General features: G+C 38.5%; 1 protein-coding gene across 1 annotated transcript in view; it reads left to right on the plus strand.

Moving 5' to 3' along the window:
* The window catches only part of DNAH8 (dynein axonemal heavy chain 8), a 343,843-nt gene that overhangs the window by 188,153 nt on the left and 131,590 nt on the right, over window positions 1–24,100 (plus strand). Inside the window, exons 55-61 of the mRNA XM_081246835.1 lie at window positions 911–1,045; window positions 1,821–1,943; window positions 8,438–8,651; window positions 13,302–13,411; window positions 18,429–18,592; window positions 19,804–19,996; window positions 22,769–22,891. Coding sequence (XP_081102961.1) covers window positions 911–1,045; window positions 1,821–1,943; window positions 8,438–8,651; window positions 13,302–13,411; window positions 18,429–18,592; window positions 19,804–19,996; window positions 22,769–22,891 — 1,062 coding nt within the window. The remainder of the gene's footprint in view (window positions 1–910; window positions 1,046–1,820; window positions 1,944–8,437; window positions 8,652–13,301; window positions 13,412–18,428; window positions 18,593–19,803; window positions 19,997–22,768; window positions 22,892–24,100) is intronic.

The raw sequence follows: 24,100 nt of genomic DNA on the forward strand, positions 1-24,100 counted from the left end.
GTTTGATAGTTTTGTCAGCTGAAAAAAAAATGCACAACCTAAAAGTTGAGAGTTATGTTTTATTTGGTGGACATTCTTAGGACTTCAAGCCTGGGACACAGCATCTCAGATAGCACTGAGAAAAATGTTCCAAAAAGGCAAGGTGGGTGGGGGGAAGCCAGAATATACAGAATTTTTTGCAACAGAAGACCAGGTAGTTGGAACATCAAAGAATTACTGTTAATGAAAAAAAACCCAGATATCTCAAGTTAAGGAATTTAGCACTTTTCTGGGTATGGGAAGATACAAGAGGCTGGGCTCACTGAAATCATCCCTTTGGTACGCACCTCAGCTATCTGGGGCCAGTATCCTGTGTTTTCTCTTCCTGAGTCTCCTCAGGGTGCACCGTCTGGGCGGCTGTAATGTAATGGCTTGATGGCTGCAACATCCTCATTTACTGATATGGCAGGCAATATTTTAGTTTTCAGTTTCTTACATGATTGCAAACCATGTAAGAAACACATCCCTTTTTACAACTATTGGTGGAAAAATTAAAGTACAAGGGGCCGGAGGTGGTGTCATTTCAGGGAAACCTGTTTGGCAAATGAACTCCAGGTCCCAAGATTCACTCCAACTCAATCTTCCCTAAAATGCTGACTTCCAGCATGCTAAGGAAAGTGGGTATCTGCTTACAAAGTCCTTCCTGTGGTTACGTGACTGCTCACCCACACTTTCTTCCAGCACTTTTGTAGCATATATTTTGCATTTAAATCTTTAATTCCACTAGGATTTATTTTGATGGAGGTCTAATCCTTAAAAGTAATCAAAAATTAATTGTATTTGTTTATAGAATGAAAGAATGGCTACTAGAACCTTAATATATTTAAAACTAAACATAACACCTTTCAACGTGATTATCTTACTATTGCAGGCTGTTTTACTCACGGGGGAGCAGGGAACTGCAAAAACTGTAATGATTAAGGCCTATTTGAAAAAATATGACCCTGAAATACAGTTATCTAAAAGTCTAAACTTTTCATCTGCCACAGAACCAATGATGTTTCAGGTAAAACTCATCACTTGCTGTAGTGATTATCATATTAAATATATTAAGTGGTTGATACAATAAAATCTGTATGCAAATAAAACATTGATATATATATATAGTTGTCCCTCAGTATCCATGGGGGACTAGTGCCAGGATCCCTGCTGGTGTCAAAATCTGTGGATGCTCTAGTCCCTTACATAAAATGGGTAGTGTCTGCATATAACTTGTGCACATCCTTCCATACACTCCAAAATAATCTCTGGATTACTTACAATACCTGTACAATGTAAATTCTATGTAAAGTTGTAAATGCAATGTAAGTGCTAAGTAAATAGTTTCCAGTGTGAGGCAAATTCAGGTTTTGCTTTTTGGAACTTGCTGGAATTTTTTTTCCCAAATACTTTTGATGGAAGTTGGTTGAATCCAAGGATGTGGAAGCCATGGATATGAAGGGCTGACTGTATATATATATATATATATATCTCAAAATAATTGGTGTTGAAGTTGGCATTCAGCTGTTTAACCTTCCTAAGGCTGACACTGAGGCCAAATCCAAATAGCATGTTTTGGCCTAATATTGAAGCTGAAGCTGAACATTGGAGTGTCTTTTAATATAAATTAATGATTAATATTCCAACAACTTATTTTTTAAAGTTTGCAATATTTACTTTAATAACAATATTTATACATATTAAATAAATAAGACAATTATATTCTACTCTGAAAAGCATGTTCATCATTTTTATAAATGGATTGAAATGTAATGCATAAGACACCATTTCCTTTTCTCTAGAGAACAATTGAAAGCTATGTGGATAAGAGGATGGGAAGCACATATGGGCCACCCGGAGGCAGAAAAATGACTATATTTATTGATGATATTAATATGCCCATGATTAATGAATGGGGAGATCAGGTAGGACTAAAATATCTCATGTAAATGATATTTAATCAGTATTCTTAGTTATATATGAAAAAATCAATAACTGTCACTTTATTAAGCCTAGTAACAATTCTCAGTCTTTTTTGGCTTCTTGGTTATAGATGACATTCTTCCTTCTTGAAATCCCTATATGCTTTCCCCCAACACTGCCTTCTGCCTCTCTGGCTGCTTGATTTCAATGTGCTTTCTGGCTTCTTTCTTCCTTTCCCCAGGGTTTTATCTTTGTCCTCTTATTTCCCACTCTATATACTCTCTCCCAGGAGTACCTGATGTTTAGAAAACACTTTTTTTTTTTTTGGCTGTGCCGCACGGTATGCGGGATCTTAGTTCCCTCACCAGGGATTGAACCCGTGCCCCTGCAGTAGAAGCACAGAGTCCTGACCACTGGACCACCAGGGAATTCTCAGAAAACAATTCTGAAAAAAACCTGAAACTCTGTCATGCACCACTGTCCTACTTGTGATCGTCTGTCATCCCCAGACTCACTCCCCTTAGAGGACCTCACAGTTGCTGCCAGGGTTCTGCCTGTTCCTGGTGGGATCCCCAACATGTCCTCCCACCACCGTCTACTGGCTCATCAACACCATCCATCTAGAGCCCACCAGGACCCGTCACATCTCTTCCACCCTTTATCCTGGTTCACCTCAGCCATCACCAGGATGTCAGGACTCCCGGGTCTGTCCATGCTCATCCTGATGCTAATCCCCATCAGTTCTGCTTGGCCCTTGTCTGGCCTCATCTCCTACTTTCCCCACTCCTGAAAACTTTCTGTGTGCCCTTGGCAGCCATGGTTCATCCACAAAATCCCCTGTAAATTCAGCTTCCTCTCTGAGCTTTTCCCTCACCTTCTTGCTCTAATGGAAACCCAGGATGCTGCTTTCCCTGCAGACTTCTCACCTGCAGGTGAGGGAGATGTCCTTCTCCATTCTCATTGCCCTCTTCCCTGAAAACCTATCACTCTGACCTCACACCCACATGTTGTTGCAGTCATCTTGGACCCTTGGGTCACACCCGTCCCTCCCCGAAGATTTCAGTCCCCGGATGACTGTTACTCTCTCCAGGGCTGTCCCAGTCTCCAGGGCCAGCTTCATGGTGTGCACAGTGTGCCATTGCAGAGGAATTCACACTTCAGAGGAACTTGCGCGTGGTTTAATGCTCTGCTGTCACTGTCTTGAAATTCCTAATAATGATTTTTGAGTAAAGACACTTGAATTTTCATTTTGTCCTGAGCCTCACAAATTATGCAGCCAGTGCTGCTTGTCATAATTCTCAGTGATGCCAAACAATATCTACATACATGATCTTGACCTCTTAGTTCCTTGACCTCAACTCCTCCAATGATCATGTCTTCCACTCCGTCTGAAATTACTCATTCATGCAGTCGTACCCTACACCTTGTCATTATCAGTAACTGTGATCCCTTCCTTATCTCAATTTCAAGCATTTTATTCTCTGATCACCATGTCCACACTCTGTAGCTCATTCCCTCTACTACCCAGACTACAGATGGAGCTACCAGCCATCGTTCCTACCATCATTAAATTCTCCTTCATTTCTTCTCATTTCCTCACTTCCTTCCTTTCCAGCTAAAATTCCATAATCCATCATTATAATCACGGTAGCATGCACCCTCTACTCATCTGTGAAAGCCTTAACCACATTAAATCCTTGTTAAGCCTCTTTGCTCACCAGCTACCTGCACCTATACAGCCAAACTTGGCTGGAGAAAAACACACAATACTGCTTAAAATCACTTTAAAATCATGATTATGGACCTCAACTGAGCTCATAGTACTACCCAGCAATTATACTGCATGTTTTGTGTTATATATCTTTATCCTGTCTATTCCTATCCTACATTTACATTCAGGTTCCTTTCATACCGCCTTTTTCTCAGACCTTGGACACCTTCATTTCCTTGCCCTCAGCTGAGCGTGAAGTGCTACAGCCTTCTTCCTATTCCACTGAGGACATTGATTTTTTTTTCCTTTTCTTACTATCCATTTACTGCAGTCAATTTCTGTGTTCTAGTGGTTACCCTAGACAGTACATCCTACATACATAATCAAAAATAAAGATAATCTAATACTTCTTTCCCATTTTGTATATCCAGTGACCTTTGAACACTTTAATTTCCTTTATCTTTCTCCTGATTTATAATTTTATTGTTGACTTGTATTTTAAGTCTATGCCTCTATTTTTATTTTTTATTAGCATAAATTATATTATTCACCTTTATATTGTGTTATGCCAGTTTTATTTATTTTTTTAAATTTTTTTATTGGACTATAGTTGATTTACAATGTTGTGTTAGTTTCAGGTGTACAGCAAAGTGAATCAGTTATACATATACATATATCCACTCTTCTTTATATTCTTATCCCATAGAGGTCGTTACAGAGTATTGAGTAGAGTTCCCTGTGCTATACAGTAGGTCCTTATTAGTTATCTATTTTATGTATAGTAGTATGTATATGTCAATCCCAATCTCCCAATTTATCCCTCCCCGCATTTCCCCACTGGTAACTATAAGTTTGTCTTCTACGTCTGTGACTCTATTTCTGTTTTGTAAATAAGTTCATTTGTATCATTTTTTAAGATTCTGCATATAAGCGATATCATGATATTTGTCTTTCTCTGTCTGACTTACTTCACTCAGTATGACACCTCTCGGTCCATCCGTGTTACTGCAAATGGCATCATTTTGTTCTCTTTTATGGCTGAGTAATATTCCATTGTATATATGTACCACATCTTCTTTATCCATTCCTCTGCTGATGGACAGTTAGGTTGCTTCCATGTCCTGGCTATTGTAAATAGTGCTGCAATAAACACTGGGGTGCATGTGTCTTTTCAAATTATGGTTTTCTTCAGATATATGCCCAGGAGTGGGGTTGCAGGATCATATGATAGCTCTATTTTTAGTGTTTTAAGGAACCTCCATACTGTTCTCCATAGTGGCTGTACCAATTTACATTCCCACCGACAGTGTAGGAGGGTTCCCCTTTTCTCCACACCCTCTCCAGCATTTATTGTTTGTAGATTTTTTTTTGAGGATGGCCATTCTGACCAGTGTGAGGTGATACCTCACTGTAGTTTTGATTTGCATTTCTCTAATAATCAGTGATGTTGAGCATCTTTTCATGTGCTTTTTGGTCATCTATATCTATTTTTAAAGTGAACTCCCATGAGGCATTATTTTTTACTGTTTTATATATTCACTCTTTGTTTGCATTACACACTTATTTACCACTTTTTTTTTACTCTTTATTCATTCTTAGAACTTCCTTAGGAGAAAATCTTTTAGTGACAAACCCTTAGTTTTTTTGTTTGTTTGTTTGGTCTGCAGAAGTCTTTATTTCATCCTCTTTATTTGAAAGACGTTGCTGGATAGAAAAATGTAGGTTGGCAGTTATTTTCTTTCATCACTTTAAATATATGATTCCTGTCTTCTGTTTTCCTTGTTGCGGTTGAGAAGTCAACTACCACTTAGTCATTGCACCTCTGAAATTAATCTGCTTTTTCTCACTTGTTGCCTTACTTTCCTGTAACTTTTTCTTTTTCGAACTATGTTCCTTGGTGTAGATTTATTTGTATTTATTTGCTTGGGATTCACTGGGACTCATGAATCTGTGGTTTGGTCTCTTGTGTCAGTTCTAGAAAATTCCCAGTTCTTACCTCTACAAATATTGCCTCTGCCTCACTTTCTTTCCCTTCTTATCAAACTCCAAATGTATATTAGACTTTCTTCTTTGCCCTCTATGTTTCTGTCCTCTTTTTCTATACTTCCCAGCTTTTTCTCTCTCCAATACTTAGTCTAGATAATTTCTCCTCTCCTATCATCCATCTCACTAATTTTCTTCTCTGCATTGTCCAATCTGCTGTCAAATTCATCCACTGAGTTTTAATTTCAGTTGCTATTTGATTCTTATTTTCTTTCAAATGCGTTGTCATTTTTATTCCTTGAATATATTTTCAAATCATTGTCTATTTCTTTAAACATGTTGAGCATAGTTGTTTTAAAGTCTATGTCTGTTAATTTCAGCATCTGAAGTCTATATGGGTCTGTTTCTGCTCTCTGTTGTTTTAATAGTTCTTGTTCACGTTCAAACTGTCTTGTTTTCTGTAAGTACCTTTGACTGCTTGCCAGGTCATTGCCCTTAAAAAATTACCTGTGGCTGTTTCTTAAAGCCTAGGATGAATGTGTCCTCAACCAGACAGGTCTGAGTTTTCTTCTGTCAGATCCTTAAGCACTTATTCAGTCAGGATCATCTCAAAGCAAGGTTAATATTTGAAAGTCTCTGGCTCACTTAGGCTATGCGTACCCATGGTGCAAGTCTGTGCAAGTGTCATTCTGAGGCTACAACCTCCCAGGGAAGACTTCTTTTTCTTTTTTCTTTCCCTTTTCCTCTCCCATTCATCAGGGATCCAGGGCAGATAGACCTCTTAGCAGTTCCTGTAAGGTGAGGAGAGAGGAGGCATATTTAGATATCATTTATAAGATGAAAAGACCCTGAATTCAGACTTTTAAAATCCAATTAAGGATGTCTAGTTGGATCTCAAGCTTAACATGTCCAAAACTAAATTCCTGTTACTCCCTAAACCTGCTCCTCCAACAGTCTTCTCCATCTCAAGAAATAGCAGCTCCACATTCAGCCTGTTAGGAAATCATGTCGGCTCCATCTTCAAACTATATCCAAGATTTGACTGCTGCTCATCACTCCATTGCTAACACCTGATGTGAGCCACCATCTGTCTTCTTGATCATTACACATCCCTCCTCATTGTCTCCCCATTTCCCTTGCCCCTCTCAATCTATCCTCATATCAGCAACCAGTTAAAACATGTGTCAGAGGACTTCCCTCATGATGCAGTGGTTAATCCACCTGCCAATGCAGGGGACATGGGTTTGATCTCTGGTCCGGAAAGATCCCGCATGCTGTGGATCAACTAAGCCCGTGTGCCACAACTACTGAGCCTGCGCTCTAGAGCCCACAAGTCACAACTACTGAGCCTGCATGCCGCAACTACTGAAGCCCGCCCGCCTAGAGCCCGTGCTCCGCAGCAAGAGAAACCACCACAATGAGAAGCCTGTGCACTGCAACAAAGAGTAGCCCCTGCTCACCGCAACTAGAGAAAGCCCACGGGCAGCAAAAAAGACCCAACACAGCCAAAACAAACAAACAAACAAAAAATTTGTCAGATGGTGTGTCACACTCCTCTGCTCAAAATCCTCCCGTGAGACATGTAGCATATAAAAGCCAAAATCCTTCCTGAGATCTAAAGACCCTACACTGTTTGATATTATCTCCCCATGATTCTCCAACCACATTTACTGATCCTTGTACACACTGGGTATAACATTCACTCAGAGCCTCTTCATTTGCTGTTTCCTCTGCCTGGAATGCTTTTCTCCTAGATATCTGAGTGGTTTGCTTTCTCACTTCCTTCAAGTCTTTGGTTATATGTCATGTGAGATGAAGCCTTTCCTGCTTCCATATTCAGTTGCATCCCTGAGCACTGCCTATTTCCTTTCTCTGCTTTATTTTCTCCAAAGGACTTATACCATTTTATTTACACGCATACATACATACAGGCATGCATGTGTACATTTTGTCTCCCACCACAAGAACGTATGCTCCATGAAGACAGGGATTTTTGTCTATGTTACAACAGAGCCAGACACAGAGTAGTGATTCATTAAATGTTTCTTGAATGAAAGAGTGTCATATTACAGGGGCTTGTGTGTCTTCCACTCAAAGATGCCCAATAGGAATTTGGATATACAGGTGTGGAGTTTAGAAGAGAATCTGAAGCTAGAGTTACAGAGTTGAGATTCTTTAGGATATAGGGTTGAGATGGCATCCCCTGAAATAGAAAAGAGCCAAGGATGGAACCCTGTAGAAGAGTTACATTTGAGGGATGAATGGAGAAAGAATGGCTTGGGAAGTGATCCAAGGTCTCAAGATAAGCCTGGTAAGAACTGAGCCTCTAAAAACAAGAGAGGAAAAAATTTCAATACGGAGGGAATGTTAGCAGTGGTAGAGGCTACAGAGAAGAAAGATAAGGATGTAAAATCCAATACCAAAACATTCAGGAGTAAAACTATCCCATTTTCTGATTTAAGGTATTTCAAACAGTTGAATGTGGAGTGTGAAAGATATAAAACTATAGTAAAACTTGTAACCTGAGAACTCTTGTAATTGTACCAAATATTCTGTAACTCTCTGATCTAGATTTATCAGCGTGGTAAAGAGTGCATTGGATTTGCACCAGACATATTCAACTTACAGTTTAGGGTTTATGGGTGGTATCATTTAAGTCAAATTGCCTTGAAGGCAACATTCACAAACACTTCATTGATAAAAGTTGAGCGTTTTCTTCTGATCTCATCTGTACTATTTTATAGGAGCTTTGGAGGAAATGATAGTGATGTGTTACTAAAATGTTACTATATAAAATTCCAGATAACTAACGAGATTGTGCGACAAATGATGGAAATGGAAGGAATGTACAGCTTGGATAAGCCTGGAGATTTCACTACTATCGTTGACGTACAGCTCATAGCGGCGATGATCCACCCTGGAGGCGGTCGAAATGATATTCCGCAACGTTTGAAAAGACAGTTTACTGTGTTTAATTGCACATTGCCTTCAAATGCTTCAATAGACAAAATTTTTGGTACGACTATTCTTGGTGTTTAATTTTTTATTGCATTACATAATGGACATAAACCATGCAAAACCTTACTTAAGAGATAAAAAGGCCCTGTCAGAAGTAGGGATTAAATATCCGAAATGGAGAGCTAAATACCAGGGACTAAATACTAAGAAGACTCATGTTTATAGCCTATTGTAAGACTCAGGGATATTTAGAAATAGCCTTGTTGAAGGTTGGCTTTAGAGGTAAGCAAACCTTTGTGTTTTGGTTTTCTTGACATGATTAATCAGAGAAATTTGGGCTAATGAATGATAGCCCATTGATCAGAGGTTAACAACATAATATACTAAGTCAAATGTAGCACTTTGCTATGTTAATGAAAATGATATTTTAACACCAAATTTAGGCTCACGTAAACCATTCCATTAAAATTATGTGCATGAAGACATATAAGAGAAACTGACCCATGCATATGTGGTCATTAATTATTTGACATAGCAAGTACTGTAGATCAGAAGAGAAAGGCAGACTTTCAAGAAATGGTACTGGGATATTTAGTAATTCTTATGTGAAAATAATTGAAATTGGACCCCTACCTCACACCAAGCATAAAATCAATACAGACGGATTAAAGATTTAAATATGGAAGGCAAAGCTGTAAAACAATGGAAGAAAATATAGGAAAATATCGGAATGATCTCTGGGTAGGAAAGAACCTCTCAAATGAGACTCAGAAAGCATAGACCATAAAGGAAGAAAATGATAAATTTGACTACATTAAAATTAAGAGCTTTTGTTCAGTTAAAAAACAACATTAGGGCTTCCCTGGTGGTGCAGTGGTTGGGGAATCCGCCTGCCAATGCAGGGGACATGGGTTCAAGCCCTGGTCTGGGAAGATCCCACATGCTGCAGAGCAACTAAGCCCGTGCGCCACAACTACTGAGCCTGCGCTCTAGAGCCTGCAAGCCACAACTACCGAGCCCACGTGCCATGACTGCTGAGGCCCGCATGCCTGGAGCCTGTGCTCCGCAACAAGAGAGGCCACTGTGATGAGAGGCCCACACACCATGACGAAGTGTGGCCCCCCGCTCGCCACAACTAGAGAAGGCCTGCGCAGAGCAATGAGGACCGAACGCAGACAAAAGTAAATAAAATAAATAAATTTATATTTTAAAAAAGCAACATTAAAAGAGTAGAAAAAAGACAAGTTGCAAAGTGGAAGAAAAAAATTTCAACACATGTAACAAAGCAAAAAACTCAGTAATCTGAAAACTTCAAGAAATCCAAAGAATCAATCAGTTAAAAAACAAACATCCTAATATAAACATGGACCAAAAGCCAGGCACTTTAAGAAGAGGAAACCATATGACTAATAAACAAAGGTAAAGATGATAAACATTAGAATTCAGGAATACGGAAATTTAAAACACCAGGAAGAAAACCATTTTATAACCACTAGATTTGCAAAAATGAAAAATTCTGACAAAAAAATCAGGCATTGGTGAAAATGTAAAGCAACTGAGACTCTCTCCCCTCCTGGTGGGAGTATAAATTGCTATGAGCCCTTCATAATGACTGGACATTATTGCTGGTAGTAGAACATGTGCACACTCACCTCCATTCCACTTCCAAGTATATACCAGTTCACCATTTTCTTCCTTTATGGTTGTGCTTTATGAGTCTCATTTAAGAAGTCCTCTCCTACCCAGAGGTCATACAGGTGTTTGCCTATGTTTCCTTCCAAACGTTATATAGTTTTGCCTTCCGTATTTGAGTCCTTAACCCATCTGTAGTTGATTTTTCACATGTGCACCAAAAGACATACACAAGAAGGTTCATAGAACAGTGTTCCTGACAGCAAAAACCTTGAAGTAACCCAATTATGTACTGACAGTAAAGTCGGATAAATACATTGTGGCGTGGGTGCACCATGTAATGCTCTAGAGCAGTGAATGTGAACAAACACAGCTACATGCTTCAACATGGATGAAGCCCAGAAATACAATGTTAAGGGAAAAAAAGCATCACAGAGGAACATATAACATTCCATTAAATTAAATTTCAAAAATTAAAGTTAAAAGGAAAAGGTTAAAGTTCAAGAATGTAAGTGCCAAAGCTTTTCTTTGGAAAAGCGAGTTACTGATTCTCACCAAGTCAGAGCCCTGTCTACCTCTGGAGGGAGGAGGGATTGGACAAAAGAGGCTTCTAATGTACTCGGACAATGTTGTATTCCTCAGTCTAGTGGCTGTATGTGAGTGTTTGATTATTTGTTAAACTTTTATACATTCTTTGATATGATTAATATTGAAAATGAGATATGGAAACAAACCAGAAACTGAGGCTCAGAGAAGTAAAATAACTGCCCAATTAAGGCCATATAGCTAGTGCATGGCAAACGTGTGATGCTGATTCTGTTTTCTGATTCCACATCCCATGCTTCATACATAACACATTTGTGCCACAGGAAGCTGGAGGTCTAGAATCATAGGATTTCAGGAAGCAAAAAGCCCTTACAGGCATCTAGCACAACCAACCATGACTTTGGATAATTTCACGATCCCTCAAGGCTGCTCTTCTTTAGTCTATGTGAATGAAACCCAGTTTCTTTAGCTGACCCACCCTTCGTAAACCTGCTATGCATCTCTGAGCAGATATTCGTATTCATTTTCCTCTGAAAATACCGTGCTCAGAACTGAACATACTGCTCAACATATAGTCTCACAGGGACGAAGTAGAGTTAAATCTGTTTTTGCAGTCTAACACCAAACACATTTTGGGACTTCAGGAACAGTCTATAACACAGTAGTTCTTGAGGGTGATTAGGTCAGATTGTCGCTGTGTTGGGTGTTTCCTAGGAACCATTACATCACCACCCAGGCCAAGGTGTTGGCTGACTGCAGGTCAGGAGATATGGGGGTCCTGATTTCACTTCTGTCAACAACCAATCTGTGTGAACTTGAACAGTTTGCTTTACTTGTCTGTGCCTGGTCTCCTTATCTGTAAGATGAGGAAGTAGTCTCTTAAGTTCTTTTCCAGTTCTTCTACTCTTCAGACTGAGGGCTGTTTTACAGGATCCAGAGCCAGGTTTCCTGGGTTCAAACCTCAGATTCACCCACATACAAGGTGGGTGACCTTGGGCAAGTTACTAAACTCATATTAAAATGGGAATAATAATAACCTCTAGGTCCATCTGTGTTGTCACAAATGGCAAGTCATGTCAGACAGAGAAAGACAAATACCTATGGTCTCACTTATACATGGAATCTGGAAAACAAAACAAATGAACAAACAAAACAAAACAGAAACAGACTCATAGATACAGAGAACAAACAGGTGGTTGCCAGAGGGGAGGAGAATGGGAAAATTGAGTGAAATAGGTGAAGGGGATTCAGAGGTATAAACTTCCAGTTATAAAATAAATAAGTCACAGGGATATAATACACAGAATTAGGAATATAGCCAGTAATATAGTAATAATTTTGTATAGTGACAAGTGGCTACTAGACTTACTGTGGTGATCATTTCTTTAATTGAGGTATAGTTGATTTGCAATGTTGTGTTAGTTTCAAGTGTACAGCAAAGTGCTTCAGTTATGCATACATATATATCTATTTTTTTCTGTTTCTTTTCCTTTTTAGGTTATTACAAAACATTGAGTATAGTTCCCTATGCTATACAGTAGGTCCTTATTAGTTATCTATTTTATATATGATAGTGTGTATATATCAATCCAAGTCTCCCAATTTATCCCTCCCCACCATTTCCCCCCTGGTAACCTTAAGTTTGTTTTCTGTTTGTGTGGGTCTATTTCTGTTTTGTATATAAGTTCATTTGTATCATGTTTTTTAGATTCCAATATAGCAATATCATATGTTATTTGTCTTTGCCTGGCTTACTTCACTTAGTATGGTGATCTCTAGTTCCATCCATGTTGCTGCAAATGGCATTATTTCATTCTTTTTGATGGCTGAGTAATATTCCATTGTATATACATACCACATCTTCTTTATCCATTCATCTGTCAGTAGACACTTAGATTGCTTCCATGTCTTGGCTGTTATAAATAGTGCTGCTATGAACATTGGGGTGCATGTATCTTTTCGAATTGTGGTTTTCCCTGGATAAATGCACAGGAGTGGGATTGGTGGATCATATGGTAACCCTATTTTTAGTTTTTTAAGGAACCTCCATACTGTTCACTATAGTGGCTGCACCAATTTACATTCCCACCAACAGTGTAGGAGGGTTCCTTTTCCTCCACACCCTCTCCAGCATTTATTATGTGTAAACTTTTGATGATGGCCATTCTGACCAGTGTGATGTTTTAAATTTGAATCACTATGTTGTACACCTGAAAATACCAAAATATTATATGTTGACTATACTTGAATAAAAATATAAATAAGAAAGTGGGAATAATAATAATATCTACCTCCGCTTCTTCCTCATAGGATGTTGGGAGGATTAAAGAAGTTAATACATATAAAATGCTTATCACTGCATACTAAGCTTTGCTAGCCCCACTGCTGACTGCCAGTCTTAGCTGATTCCTTGAGAGAAATTCTTCACATCACCTAGCTTAGTCACCTTGTAATGATTTATTCACTGACATAAACATGTACCTTGTGATCTTATAGTAAGCTCATACCTTCAATCTTGTTTATTTTTCAGGAGTTATTGGCTGTGGGTATTTTGATCCTTGCAGAAAGTTCAAACCTGAAATATGTGAGATGATTGTGAATTTGGTTTCAGCGAGCAGAGTGCTGTGGCAGTGGACTAAGGTACAGAATCATCTGTTGTCAATGATCAGAAAAAAAAGTCAACAATTATTCAGCCTAGTTCTCACCTCATGGCTCATGAAGTTATCATCACATCATGGGTAGTAGTGTTTTTCTGGAAATGACAAATTAGGTGCTGTAGTAGATTTATGACACCTTTTCCTTCCAGGGAGCGAATATTCTGACTGAATGATGCTTTCCATATGTATGAGATATTACTGTAAACCAGACACGGCATCCAGGATAAAGTAGAGTTTTGCTGAAATGAGAACATTGCTTTTCCACTTGTTACTCTGATTTGTAACTCTTTGTATGTCTGTCTTCCCTACCTGCTGCCAACAACCAAACTGTGTCAGATACTCAGATGTTCACTGACTGAGGGAATACATGGATTTCCAGATATTCTTAACTAACCAAGACTTAAAGTCCAACTTGTGGATTTCTCTGAGGTGGAGCATGAACTAGTAAATGGATGGAATGTACTCAACAAAATAGTCTAGATTTTAATACAGAAGTCAGTGCCTTAAGTAAAACTCAGTAAGCATCGAGGCTGTCACCAGATGTCTGAAGGCAGACTCATGAAAAAGCAATTAAGGGTAGGTCTGAGATTTGAAAAAAAAAAACAGACAAGATTGATATATTTTCTAAAAAAAATTGGTGAAGGAGATGAGGATTAAATACCATAGTTCACTATACATTCATTTGGCCACTCACACACCATCTGGGCAGAATGTCCTGGGGAAGCTCCAGCATGGAGTTTCAGAAGGTCTGAGTGTCTGAGATAATTTTCTGTGGTAAGGTCCATCTATTTTCCAGTGGGGCTATTGTTCAATTTAATGTGCCCATATACATATTTTTCTGGAAAGCTTTGGCCTTCCTGGTATCTTTCCGTCAAAGCTTCTTTTGTTTTATGAATGTTTATCAGCTTCATTTCCTCACATTTCTTTACCTCTTTAACCCGTTTTGTACAAGTTTTCATTTCCACTGCTCTCATCAAGGTCACCAAATTCCTCAGTCTTGCCAAATCCAAGGGTTGGTTTCTTCTTCCTCTGACCTGACGCTTTAGCAGCATTTGACGTAAATGATCCCTCTAAACACTATCTTCACTTGGCTTCAGAAGGGCCTCTTGCTCTTGGTTTTCTTCCTACCTCACTGGCTACCTTTTCTAAGTCCCCACTCTTTCCCCTCCTCTAAATACTGGAGTGCACTTGATCTCCATGTTGGGACCTCATCTCTACCTCCATTCGTACTCAGGTAGCCTCATCCAGCTTCATGGCTTTAAACACCATCTCTGTGCTGATGAGTTCAAAATCAGCACTTCCATCCCAGGCCTCTTTGCCCGGCTCTAGACTTGTTTCTTTCTTTTAAAAAAATTTTTTAGCCTCACTGTGCAGAGTATGTGGGATCTTAGTTCCCTGACCAGGGATCGAACCTGCGCCCCCTTCATTGGAAGCGCAGAGTCTTAACCACTAGACCCAAGTCTGGGAAGTCCCCCGACTTGTTTCTAATAGCTTAGTAGACACCACCGCTTTGATGTCTAATAACCATCTCAAAGTTAACATGTTCTTAAGTATGATCCTCCCTCAGAATTTTGTATCAATTATCCTGCTTCTCAGGCTAAAATACAGGGCTCCATCCTTGATTTGTCTCTCTTATTCCCTACATCCAATCCATCAGCAAGTCTCAGTAACCAGGCTTTCAAAATATATACGGAAGCTGAGCACTTATTGCCATCTCACTGTGATCACCCTTCCTGGTCCATCGCCTGCCCTCTGGACCATGCAGCGACTTCCTAACCAGTCTCCTTGCTTTCTTCTTGCCCTCCTAGAATCTGTTCTTTACACAGTCCTAAAATGCTTTTTAAAAAGCACATCAGGGCTTCCCTGGTGGCGCAGTGGTTGAGAGTCCGCCTGCCGATGCAGGGGACGCGGGTTCGTGCCCCGGTCTGGGAAGATACCACATGCTGCGGAGCGGCTAGGCCCGTGAGCCATGGCCACTGAGCCTGCGCATCCGGAGCCTGTGCTCCGCAACGGGAGGGGCCACAACAGTGAGAGGCCCACGTACCGCAAAAAAAAAAAAAAGAAAAAAAAAAAGCACATCAGAGATCATCATTCCTTCTTAAACCACCAGTAGATTCCCAGTTACACTTGCAGTGAAACACAATGCCTAGCTCTGGCCTGTGAAACTCACCCTGAGTCGGCCCCTGCTTACTCCTCTTCCCTTCCATCGTTTTGCTCCAGCCATGCTGCCCTTCTCACTGTTCCTTGAACACCCCAAGTTTTTCATGCCTCTGGGCCATTATACTTAGTTTGACTCTTTCTCATTATTTTTATCTTCAGAGAGGGTTTCTGGGATCATTCCCTCTAAAATAACTGTCCACGACCCCATCACAGGCATTATCTGTCTCCTGACTCTACTTCATTTCTTCTAACCATGACTTTTATCATTATTATTTGCCTATCTGTTTATCAATATATTTATTGTCAGGCTCTCCCACTCAAATAGAAGGTTCCTGATGGCAGCAGATTTAGCTGTGCTATTTACCATGGTATCTTTGTAAACGTAGTGGGAGGTGCTCAAAAATAGTCATTCACTCAAAAAATGAATGAATCTTCCTCCTCTCCTCAACCCCAAATAAGTAGCCTTCTTTGTATCTTTTCTTCAGATTTCTCATTTCCACAAAGCACTCCTTTAATCCACTCATGCCTTGTATATCACTTTATATTACTTTACATGGCTTTAAAGCAGAAGCAGGTGAGAAAAGAAAGAAGCTGACAAAAGTTAAAAGGAAATGTTGGAAGATAAGGAAAGAAGCAGGTTAATAAATGAGAAGAAAAGGGAAAGAAAGGACTTTATTTAGTTCTACTGAATAATTGCTTCAGTTGCCAACGGCTGCCATCTTAGCTGCAGTCTTTTACAGGAAAGAAAAAAAAGCAATATTCACATAGCCTTATCCCTTTATTTTTGCATATTTGTAATATACGTGCATGCTTTACATTTTCGTGAGTGGAATGAACATTTTAGCTTGGAATGGAACTGAGAGCAAAGAGGGAAATTGAAAGGTGATTGCTAACATAACACCTCTTGCTACCTGCTGTTTTAACTTGCACTGTGAATTAGCCTGTAGAAATTACTCTACAAACTCAATAGGGTACTTTTTCCATATAGAAAGGACATATTCCATGAATAGGTACTAAAGAAAGCATTTGCTTTCCTGAATTAGTCATGTAGGGAGTCTGCTTTATATCTCCAGAGTTATCATTGTTTCACTTTCAAAAATGATGCTGATGGTATCAATTACAATCTTTACACTTGGCCAGCAATACTTCTCACACCTAACACCTCAAATTTATCCCTTAACTGGTACCTCTCTTTATAAGAATGTGGACTGTGTCATGTTATAGCTTTGTCTATTTGGATTCTAGAAGTGGGTAGAAATAATAAGTAAATTAGTGTTCAAATAAACAAGCAAAACTCACAAAAACCACCAAGTAATTATAGCAGTATGTCAGAATTGCCTGCCAATTTATTGCAGATATACAGATATATGAAAACATGTTGACTGAGTTTGGATCCATAAGTGAAATCTAGATCATGATAAACGAATGTATTTGTGGAAATCCAAATGCACTCAGAACCTTAATCAAAGCCATCTATAGAAGATGATCATTATTGACTTTAGACGTGAACATTCATTATTCTTAACTGAATGACAGCCAGCTCACACTCAGTGTTTTGTTATGACGTATTTCCATATACACACTAATAAGGTTAATAATGATTAGGAATGCTTATTCCTACAATTCACATCATTTTTAAGAACTCAGGGGACAGTGGCTTGTTCAAAGCCAGCTCATGGTGGTAGAACAGAAGAGTTGGAGTCTGCATCCAGTGCATTATTCTTCAGTCCATCCTATTCAAGGTCTTAGGGTCTTTTAAATTCTGTGCTGGTTTATTTATGATGTGTTTTTTTTTCCCATCAATGCTGTGACAAAAATATAAACTTAATTTTAGTTTATTTACTCAGCCTATTTTATTTAAAATAGGAACTGTGAAATAAAATCATTCTAAAAGCAGTTGTGTTTTTAGGTTTTTTTTAAATTAATTAATTGATTAATTAACTAATTAAACATCTTTATTGGAGCATAATTGCTTTACAATGGTGTGTTAGTTTCTGCTTTATAACAAAGTGAATCAGCTATACATATACATATATCCCCATATTGCCTGCCTCCCGCTTGCATCTCCCTCCCACCCTCCCTATCCCACCCCTCTAGGTGGTCACAAACCACCGAGCTGATCTCCCACTGCTATGCAGCTGCTTCCCACTAGCTATGTCTTTACAACTGGTGGTGTATATATGTCCATGTCACTCTCTCACTTCGTCCCAGCTTACCTCTCCCCCTCCCCGTGTCCTCAAGTCCATTCTCTACGTCTGAGTCTTTATTCCTGTCCTGCCCCTATGTTCTTCATAACCATTTTTTTTCCTTAGATTCCATACATATGTGTTAGCATATGGTATTTGTTTTTCTCTTTCTGACTTACTTCACTCTGTATGACAGACTCTAGGTCCATCCACCTCACTACAAATAACTCAGTTTCGTTTCTTTTTATGGCTGAGTAATATTCCATGGTATATAAGTGCCACATCTTCTTTATCCATTCATCTGTCAATGGACACTTAGGTTGCTTCCATGTCCTGGCTATTGTAAATAGTGCTGCGATGAACATTGTGGTACATGACTCTTTTTGAATTATGGTTTTGTCAGGGTATATGCTCAGTAGTGGGATTGCTGGGTCATATGGTAGTTTTATTTTTAGTTTTTTAAGGAACTTCCATACTGTTCTCCATAGTGGCTGTATAAATTTACATTCCCACCAACTGTGCAAGAGGGTTCCCTTTTCTCCACACCCTCTCCAGCATTTATTGTTTGTAGATTTTTTGATGGTGGCCATTCTTCTGCTTTTAGTTTTATCTGAAAAGTAAATTGAGAGTATTATATTTTTTTCCCAACTCTAGGTGAAGATGCTGCCTACTCCTTCTAAATTTCATTACATTTTCAATCTGCGAGATCTTTCCAGAATTTGGCAAGGAATGTTAACCATAAAAGCCGAGGAGTGTGATTCAATTCCTGTTCTCCTGTCACTTTTCAAACACGAGTGCAACAGAGTAATTGCAGACAGGTGTATATTACAGCGCTTGAGTTTAAATGTACTATATAAGTAGTTTATACTACTAGAGTAATTCCTGCAATTTTTGCTCAAATAAGTAGAATAAAGGAGTATTATCTTAAATTGCTCTGGGGCTTGTGAAGCATGGATGTCATTTTCCACCTGCTGGTGGGAAAACACCCTGCCAATTTCCTTGAATATTATTTCAACAGGACATATTTAAAAATAACCACATAATCAGAACGTTGATAACATTCAGAGGAAAATTTTGTTATGTATAGTTTCTAAAAAGTTTGAGGTCTGTGTAGTGAGAGCCCTGCTGTGTGGTGACATCTGGTACGTAAGCTTAGTCATCTTTCTGAGCCTCTGTTCCCTCCTCTATAAAATACGATGGCAGTGCTGGTCTTACAAAGCTGTAAAGGGACTACCACAATGTCCCACGTAGGTGGTATCTGTCAGATGTTAGTCCCACTCCTTCCTCCCTTACCCCTCTGAAGTCATACGTCCGAAAAGGACCTTCATATACTGTGTGCCCACAAACCTAGAAAGAGGATGCTCACCCACTACTGACTGTCAATTCTATGCTTCTATTGCAAGTTTTAGGGACCCTGAGCCTCACCCATGGGACTCATCTATACTGTTAAAGAAAAAAGTTATTTGTGACACTTGTTGAAACAGTAAGACTCTAATACTTTATTCAAGACTATCATGATAGGTATAGGGCCTATACAGTGAGGTTTTGCAGTAGGGGTGAGAAATTGGGCTCAACTCCAAATACAACAAGGAAAAGTGGGAATTTATAACTGAGGAACAGGATCAAGGAGTTTGGTGGATGCGAAAGTACTAAGACGAAATAAGGGAGGTCTGGGAGGATTCTGGCTAAATGGATTTAACAGGATTCTTGCTAAAATTAGATGGTGCAAAGAAGGACATGGAAGTCCAAAATTGGGGCTTAATAGGGACGAGGATTCAGAGGAGCCTAAGTTTGGCTAAGGAAAGAGTCTTTGTCAGTATTTTCTATAAGTGATGCTATCAGTGTTATAGCTCTCTTGGTTGGGGTTACATCTGCCTCTGGTCAGAAGGCAGAACATATTGTTTCCCTGTTCTGAGGTAATGGAGATACAGGATGGGGGCTGAGAGGAGGTGGAGAGGGGTTGAAACCATGTTCAGTTAGAAAAGATGGCTTCCTATTTTGCATTTTTACTCCTGTATTTTTGTTTCAGATTTATAACTCCTGATGATGAGCAGTGGTTTAATGCACATCTTATTCGTGCAGTTGAAGAAAATGTTAGCCCAGATGTGGGATCATATATTCCTCCTGAACCATACTTCGTAGATTTTCTCTGTGAGATGCCTGAACCAACTGGAGATGAACCTGAAGACACTGTGTTTGAAGTGCCCAAAATCTATGAATTGGTATTTATTTTCAGCTTTTTGGATCACTTACCTAACCAGATATTTGCCATAACTTGTACGATAGTTATATGTTATGATTCGTGTCATCATACACCAAGTAAAATATTAATTTCAATAAAATTTAGCAGCAATCCTATTAAAGTCAGATATAAGACAAGTATGTGTACAATTATCACAGTTATTTAATATTGCTTTGAAAGTTCTAGGCAGTGCAACAAAAATGACAAAAAAGAAAATAGATGTAATTATCAGATAGGAAAAAACAAAAATATCCTTATTTGCAGATGATATGATTATCTCTTAATATAATCCAAGAGAATTTAAAATCTGTTTCAACTACTAAGAGTTCAGTCAGATGACCAAATATGATATAAATATAAAACTGCATAACTATCGTCTATATCAGAGGTTGGCAAATCACAGCCAGTGGTCCGAATCTAGCCTACCGCTGGTTTTTTGTTAGATTTATGAGCTAAGAAGGGTTTTTATATTTTTAAATGGGTAGAAAGAATCAAAAGAATAATAATATTGTGTGACATGAAAATTATATGGAATTCAAATTTCATTGTTCAGAGTTAAAGTTGTACTGGAACACAACATGTTGTCTATGACTGCTTTTGCACTACAATGGTGGAGTTGAATGACCACATGGGCCACAAAGCCTAAAATATTGACTGTCTTGCCCTTTACAGAAAAAGGCTGCCATCTCTTGCCAAACAATCTCAAGACTGGAGATACAACATAAATGTACTTCATTCAACAACAACAAATATGTAAAATATCTAGGAATAAACGCGATAAAACTTTACTTCGTTAAGTGGCAACACATTGTTTTCCCTAAATTAACGTATAGGTTTAATGAAGCTTAAAACAAGACTCCAAAGAGATTTTTTAAAGAGGGTCACATAACAGTAATTCTGAAGTGCATGTAGGTCAAAGAATTAAATGGAGAGAAACAATTTACAAAACAAATACGTGAATATTGACTTCACAATAATTTGACTACATAAACAATGTAAAAGTTCTATCCATTTTTAAAGCTCCATAAGCAATATTAAGAAGCAAATAAAAACTGAGAAATATATTTGTTATATTACAACCTTAATTACCACAGATAGGAGTTAGTGCTAGGGTTCTTTTTTTAATTTTTATTTTTTAAAATTAATTAGTTAATTTATTTATAACATTTTTATTGGAGTATAATTGCTTTACAATGTTGCGTTAGTTTCTGCCGTATAATAAGGCAAATCAGCTATATGTATACGTATGTCCCTATATCCCTCCCTCTTCCACCTCCCTCCCTATTCCACCCCTCCAGGTAGTCACAAAGCATCAGCTGATCTCCCTGTGCTATGCAGCGGCTTCCCACTCGCTATCTATTTTACATTTGGTAGTGTATATATGTCCATGCCACTCTCTCACTTCATCCCAGCTTACCCTTCCCCCTCCCCGTGTCCTCAAGTCCATTCTCTATGTCTGCATCTTTATTCCTGTCCTGCCCCTAAGTTCATCAGAACCTTTTTTTTTTTTTAAGATTCCATATATATGTGTTAGCATACTACTGTTTTTCTCTTTCTGATTTACTTCACTCTGTATGACAGACTCTAGGTCCATCCACCTCACTACAAATAACTCAGTTTCGTTTCTTTTTATGGCTGAGTAATATTCCATTGTATATAAGTGCCACATCTTCTTTATCCATTCATCTGTCAATGGACACTTAGGTTGCTTCCATGTCCTGGCTATTGTAAACAGTGCTGCAGTGAACATTGTGGTACATTACTCTTTTTGAATTTTGGTTTTCTCAGGGTATATGCCCAGTAGTGGGATTGCTGGGTTGTATGGTAGTTCTATTTTTAGATTTTTAAGGAACCTCCATACTGTTCTCCATAGTGGCTGTATCAATTTACATTCCAACCAACAGTGCAAGAGGGTTCCCTTTTCTCCACACCCTCTCCAGCATTTACTGTTTGTAGATTTTTTGATGATGGCCATTCTGACTGGTGTGAGGTGATACCTCATAGTTTTGATTTGCATTTCTCTAATGATTAGTGATGTTGAGCATCCTTTCATGTGTTTGTTGGCAATCTGTATATCTTCTTTGGAGAAATGTCTGTTTAGGTCTTCTGCCCATTTTTGGATTGAGTTGTTTGTTTTTTTGATATTGAGCTAGGTGAGCTGCTTGTATATTTTGGAGATTAATCCTTTCTCAGTTGCTTCATTTGCAAATATTTTCTCCCATTCTGAGGGTGGCCTTTTTGTCTTGTTTATGGTTTCCTTTGCTGTGCAAAAGAGTTTCATTAGGTCCCATTTGTTTATTTTTGTTTTTATTTCCATTTCTCTAGGAGGTGGGTCAAAAAGAATCTTGCTGTGATTTATGTCATAGAGTGTTCTGCCTATGTTTTCTTCTAAGAGTTTTATAGTGTCTGGCCTTATATTTAGGTCTTTAACCCATTTTGAGTTTATTTTTGTGTATGGTGTTAGGAAGTGTTCTAATTTCATTCTTTTACATGTAGCTGTCCAGTTTTCCCAAGTTCTAGGGTTATTGAAGGAAGAGGTCAAGAATGACTTCATACTGGAAACCAACCAGTTAGGTTTCAGACCTCTGAAAATGGAAATAACTAAAAGTTGACTAATCCATGACAAATTTTTGGAAATCTGTTAGGTTTAAAAAAATTTTTTTTAGAATTACTTTTGAATGTCTTTACAATTGCTGCTTTCCTAAATTTTGCATCTTAAATATTATTTTTTTCTCTCTCCCCCCATCCATAGGTACCATCCTTTGAATTTCTGTCCGAAAAACTCCAGTTTTACCAGAGACAGTTCAATGATATCATTAGAGGATCATCTCTTGATCTGGTGTTTTTTAAAGATGCAATGACTCATCTTATTAAGGTTCTAACTATTGACTGTTTACTGATATAAATAGATCATATAAAAGCTTTGTAAATTTCACAGATAAACTTTTTCAGAGAATTAATATATAGTATTGGGTAGTGTATAGAAGAGAGTCTATAGGTTGAGTCAGTTCACTGTCTCACAAAACAAAGGCTTAATCAGAAACTGCTTATTTGAATCTGCCTACATGGAAGCAAATGTTTTTCAAGGGCAAACTGATGGGTTTTGTGTTTAGAGCTTTTGACTCGCTGAGTCAAAGAGTTTTACGTTCCTAGACAGTAACCTGGAGAACCCTATGAAAAAAATATTCCCTCCTCAAATTACATTTTGATGTGATGGGAATCCTGTCCCCCATGGAGGAAAAGTTGATGCTTAAAAAAATGTCTGTTTCATGATTGGCTTACAGATTATGGGCAAACTGATGGGGAAAGGGGAAAGGTGGGTGTATAGGACTGATAAAAAATAGAAACCAACTAGAAAAGGAGCATGGCTTGATCCAAGTCTGAAGGGCTGCAGAAAGGAGTTGCTTATTTGTATAATATGTAAATCAAAAAAGGAGTTTCTCCAACAAAGTAAGATAGGGAGGTTTCATGAAGAGGAGGCAGTTAACTCTGTGTTTATTACAGAATCATCTTCTACAAAACTAGTGAATTTCCAGGTGCTCTAGGATTGTTTCACATTCATCTATTCAGCAAGCAATTATCGAGTACCCACTGCGGCTAGATCTTGGGGGCCTGGAACCCTGTTCTGCAAAACCACAAAAGTGATTAACATATTTAAAATATAATAGAATTGATACATATCAAGGTGTCTGCCATCTGTAAAACTTGAATTAAAAAAATTCTGTGTACTAGTGATAATGAATTTAGTGATCTGTGTAGACTTTCTTCCTAATCAGTGACATTAATGTAAAGGACAGCTTTTTAGCAATGTCTCCAATTGTCCTGCATAAGATTCGAGCCACAATTTGAGCCTTATCCTCCCTGAAGGTATCAACCATAGAAAAGCAACACAAGGCTAAAGGCTGTTTCCCTAAGTTATTTTTTCTACAAACGTCTTCCTGCCCCATTTTAAGTAGAATTTTGGTACTTTATAAACTTTTTCATTGGCAGAGATATGATAGAGGTAGTCTTTGTTGTAGAGCTAGGTGTCTACATAAGTCAGTGTGTTAGACTGATGATAATAAGCAAACAATTCTAAACTTCT

This window comes from Mesoplodon bidens, assembly GCF_964165515.1.
Source record: "Mesoplodon bidens genome assembly, chromosome: 10".
NCBI lineage: Eukaryota > Metazoa > Chordata > Mammalia > Artiodactyla > Ziphiidae > Mesoplodon > Mesoplodon bidens.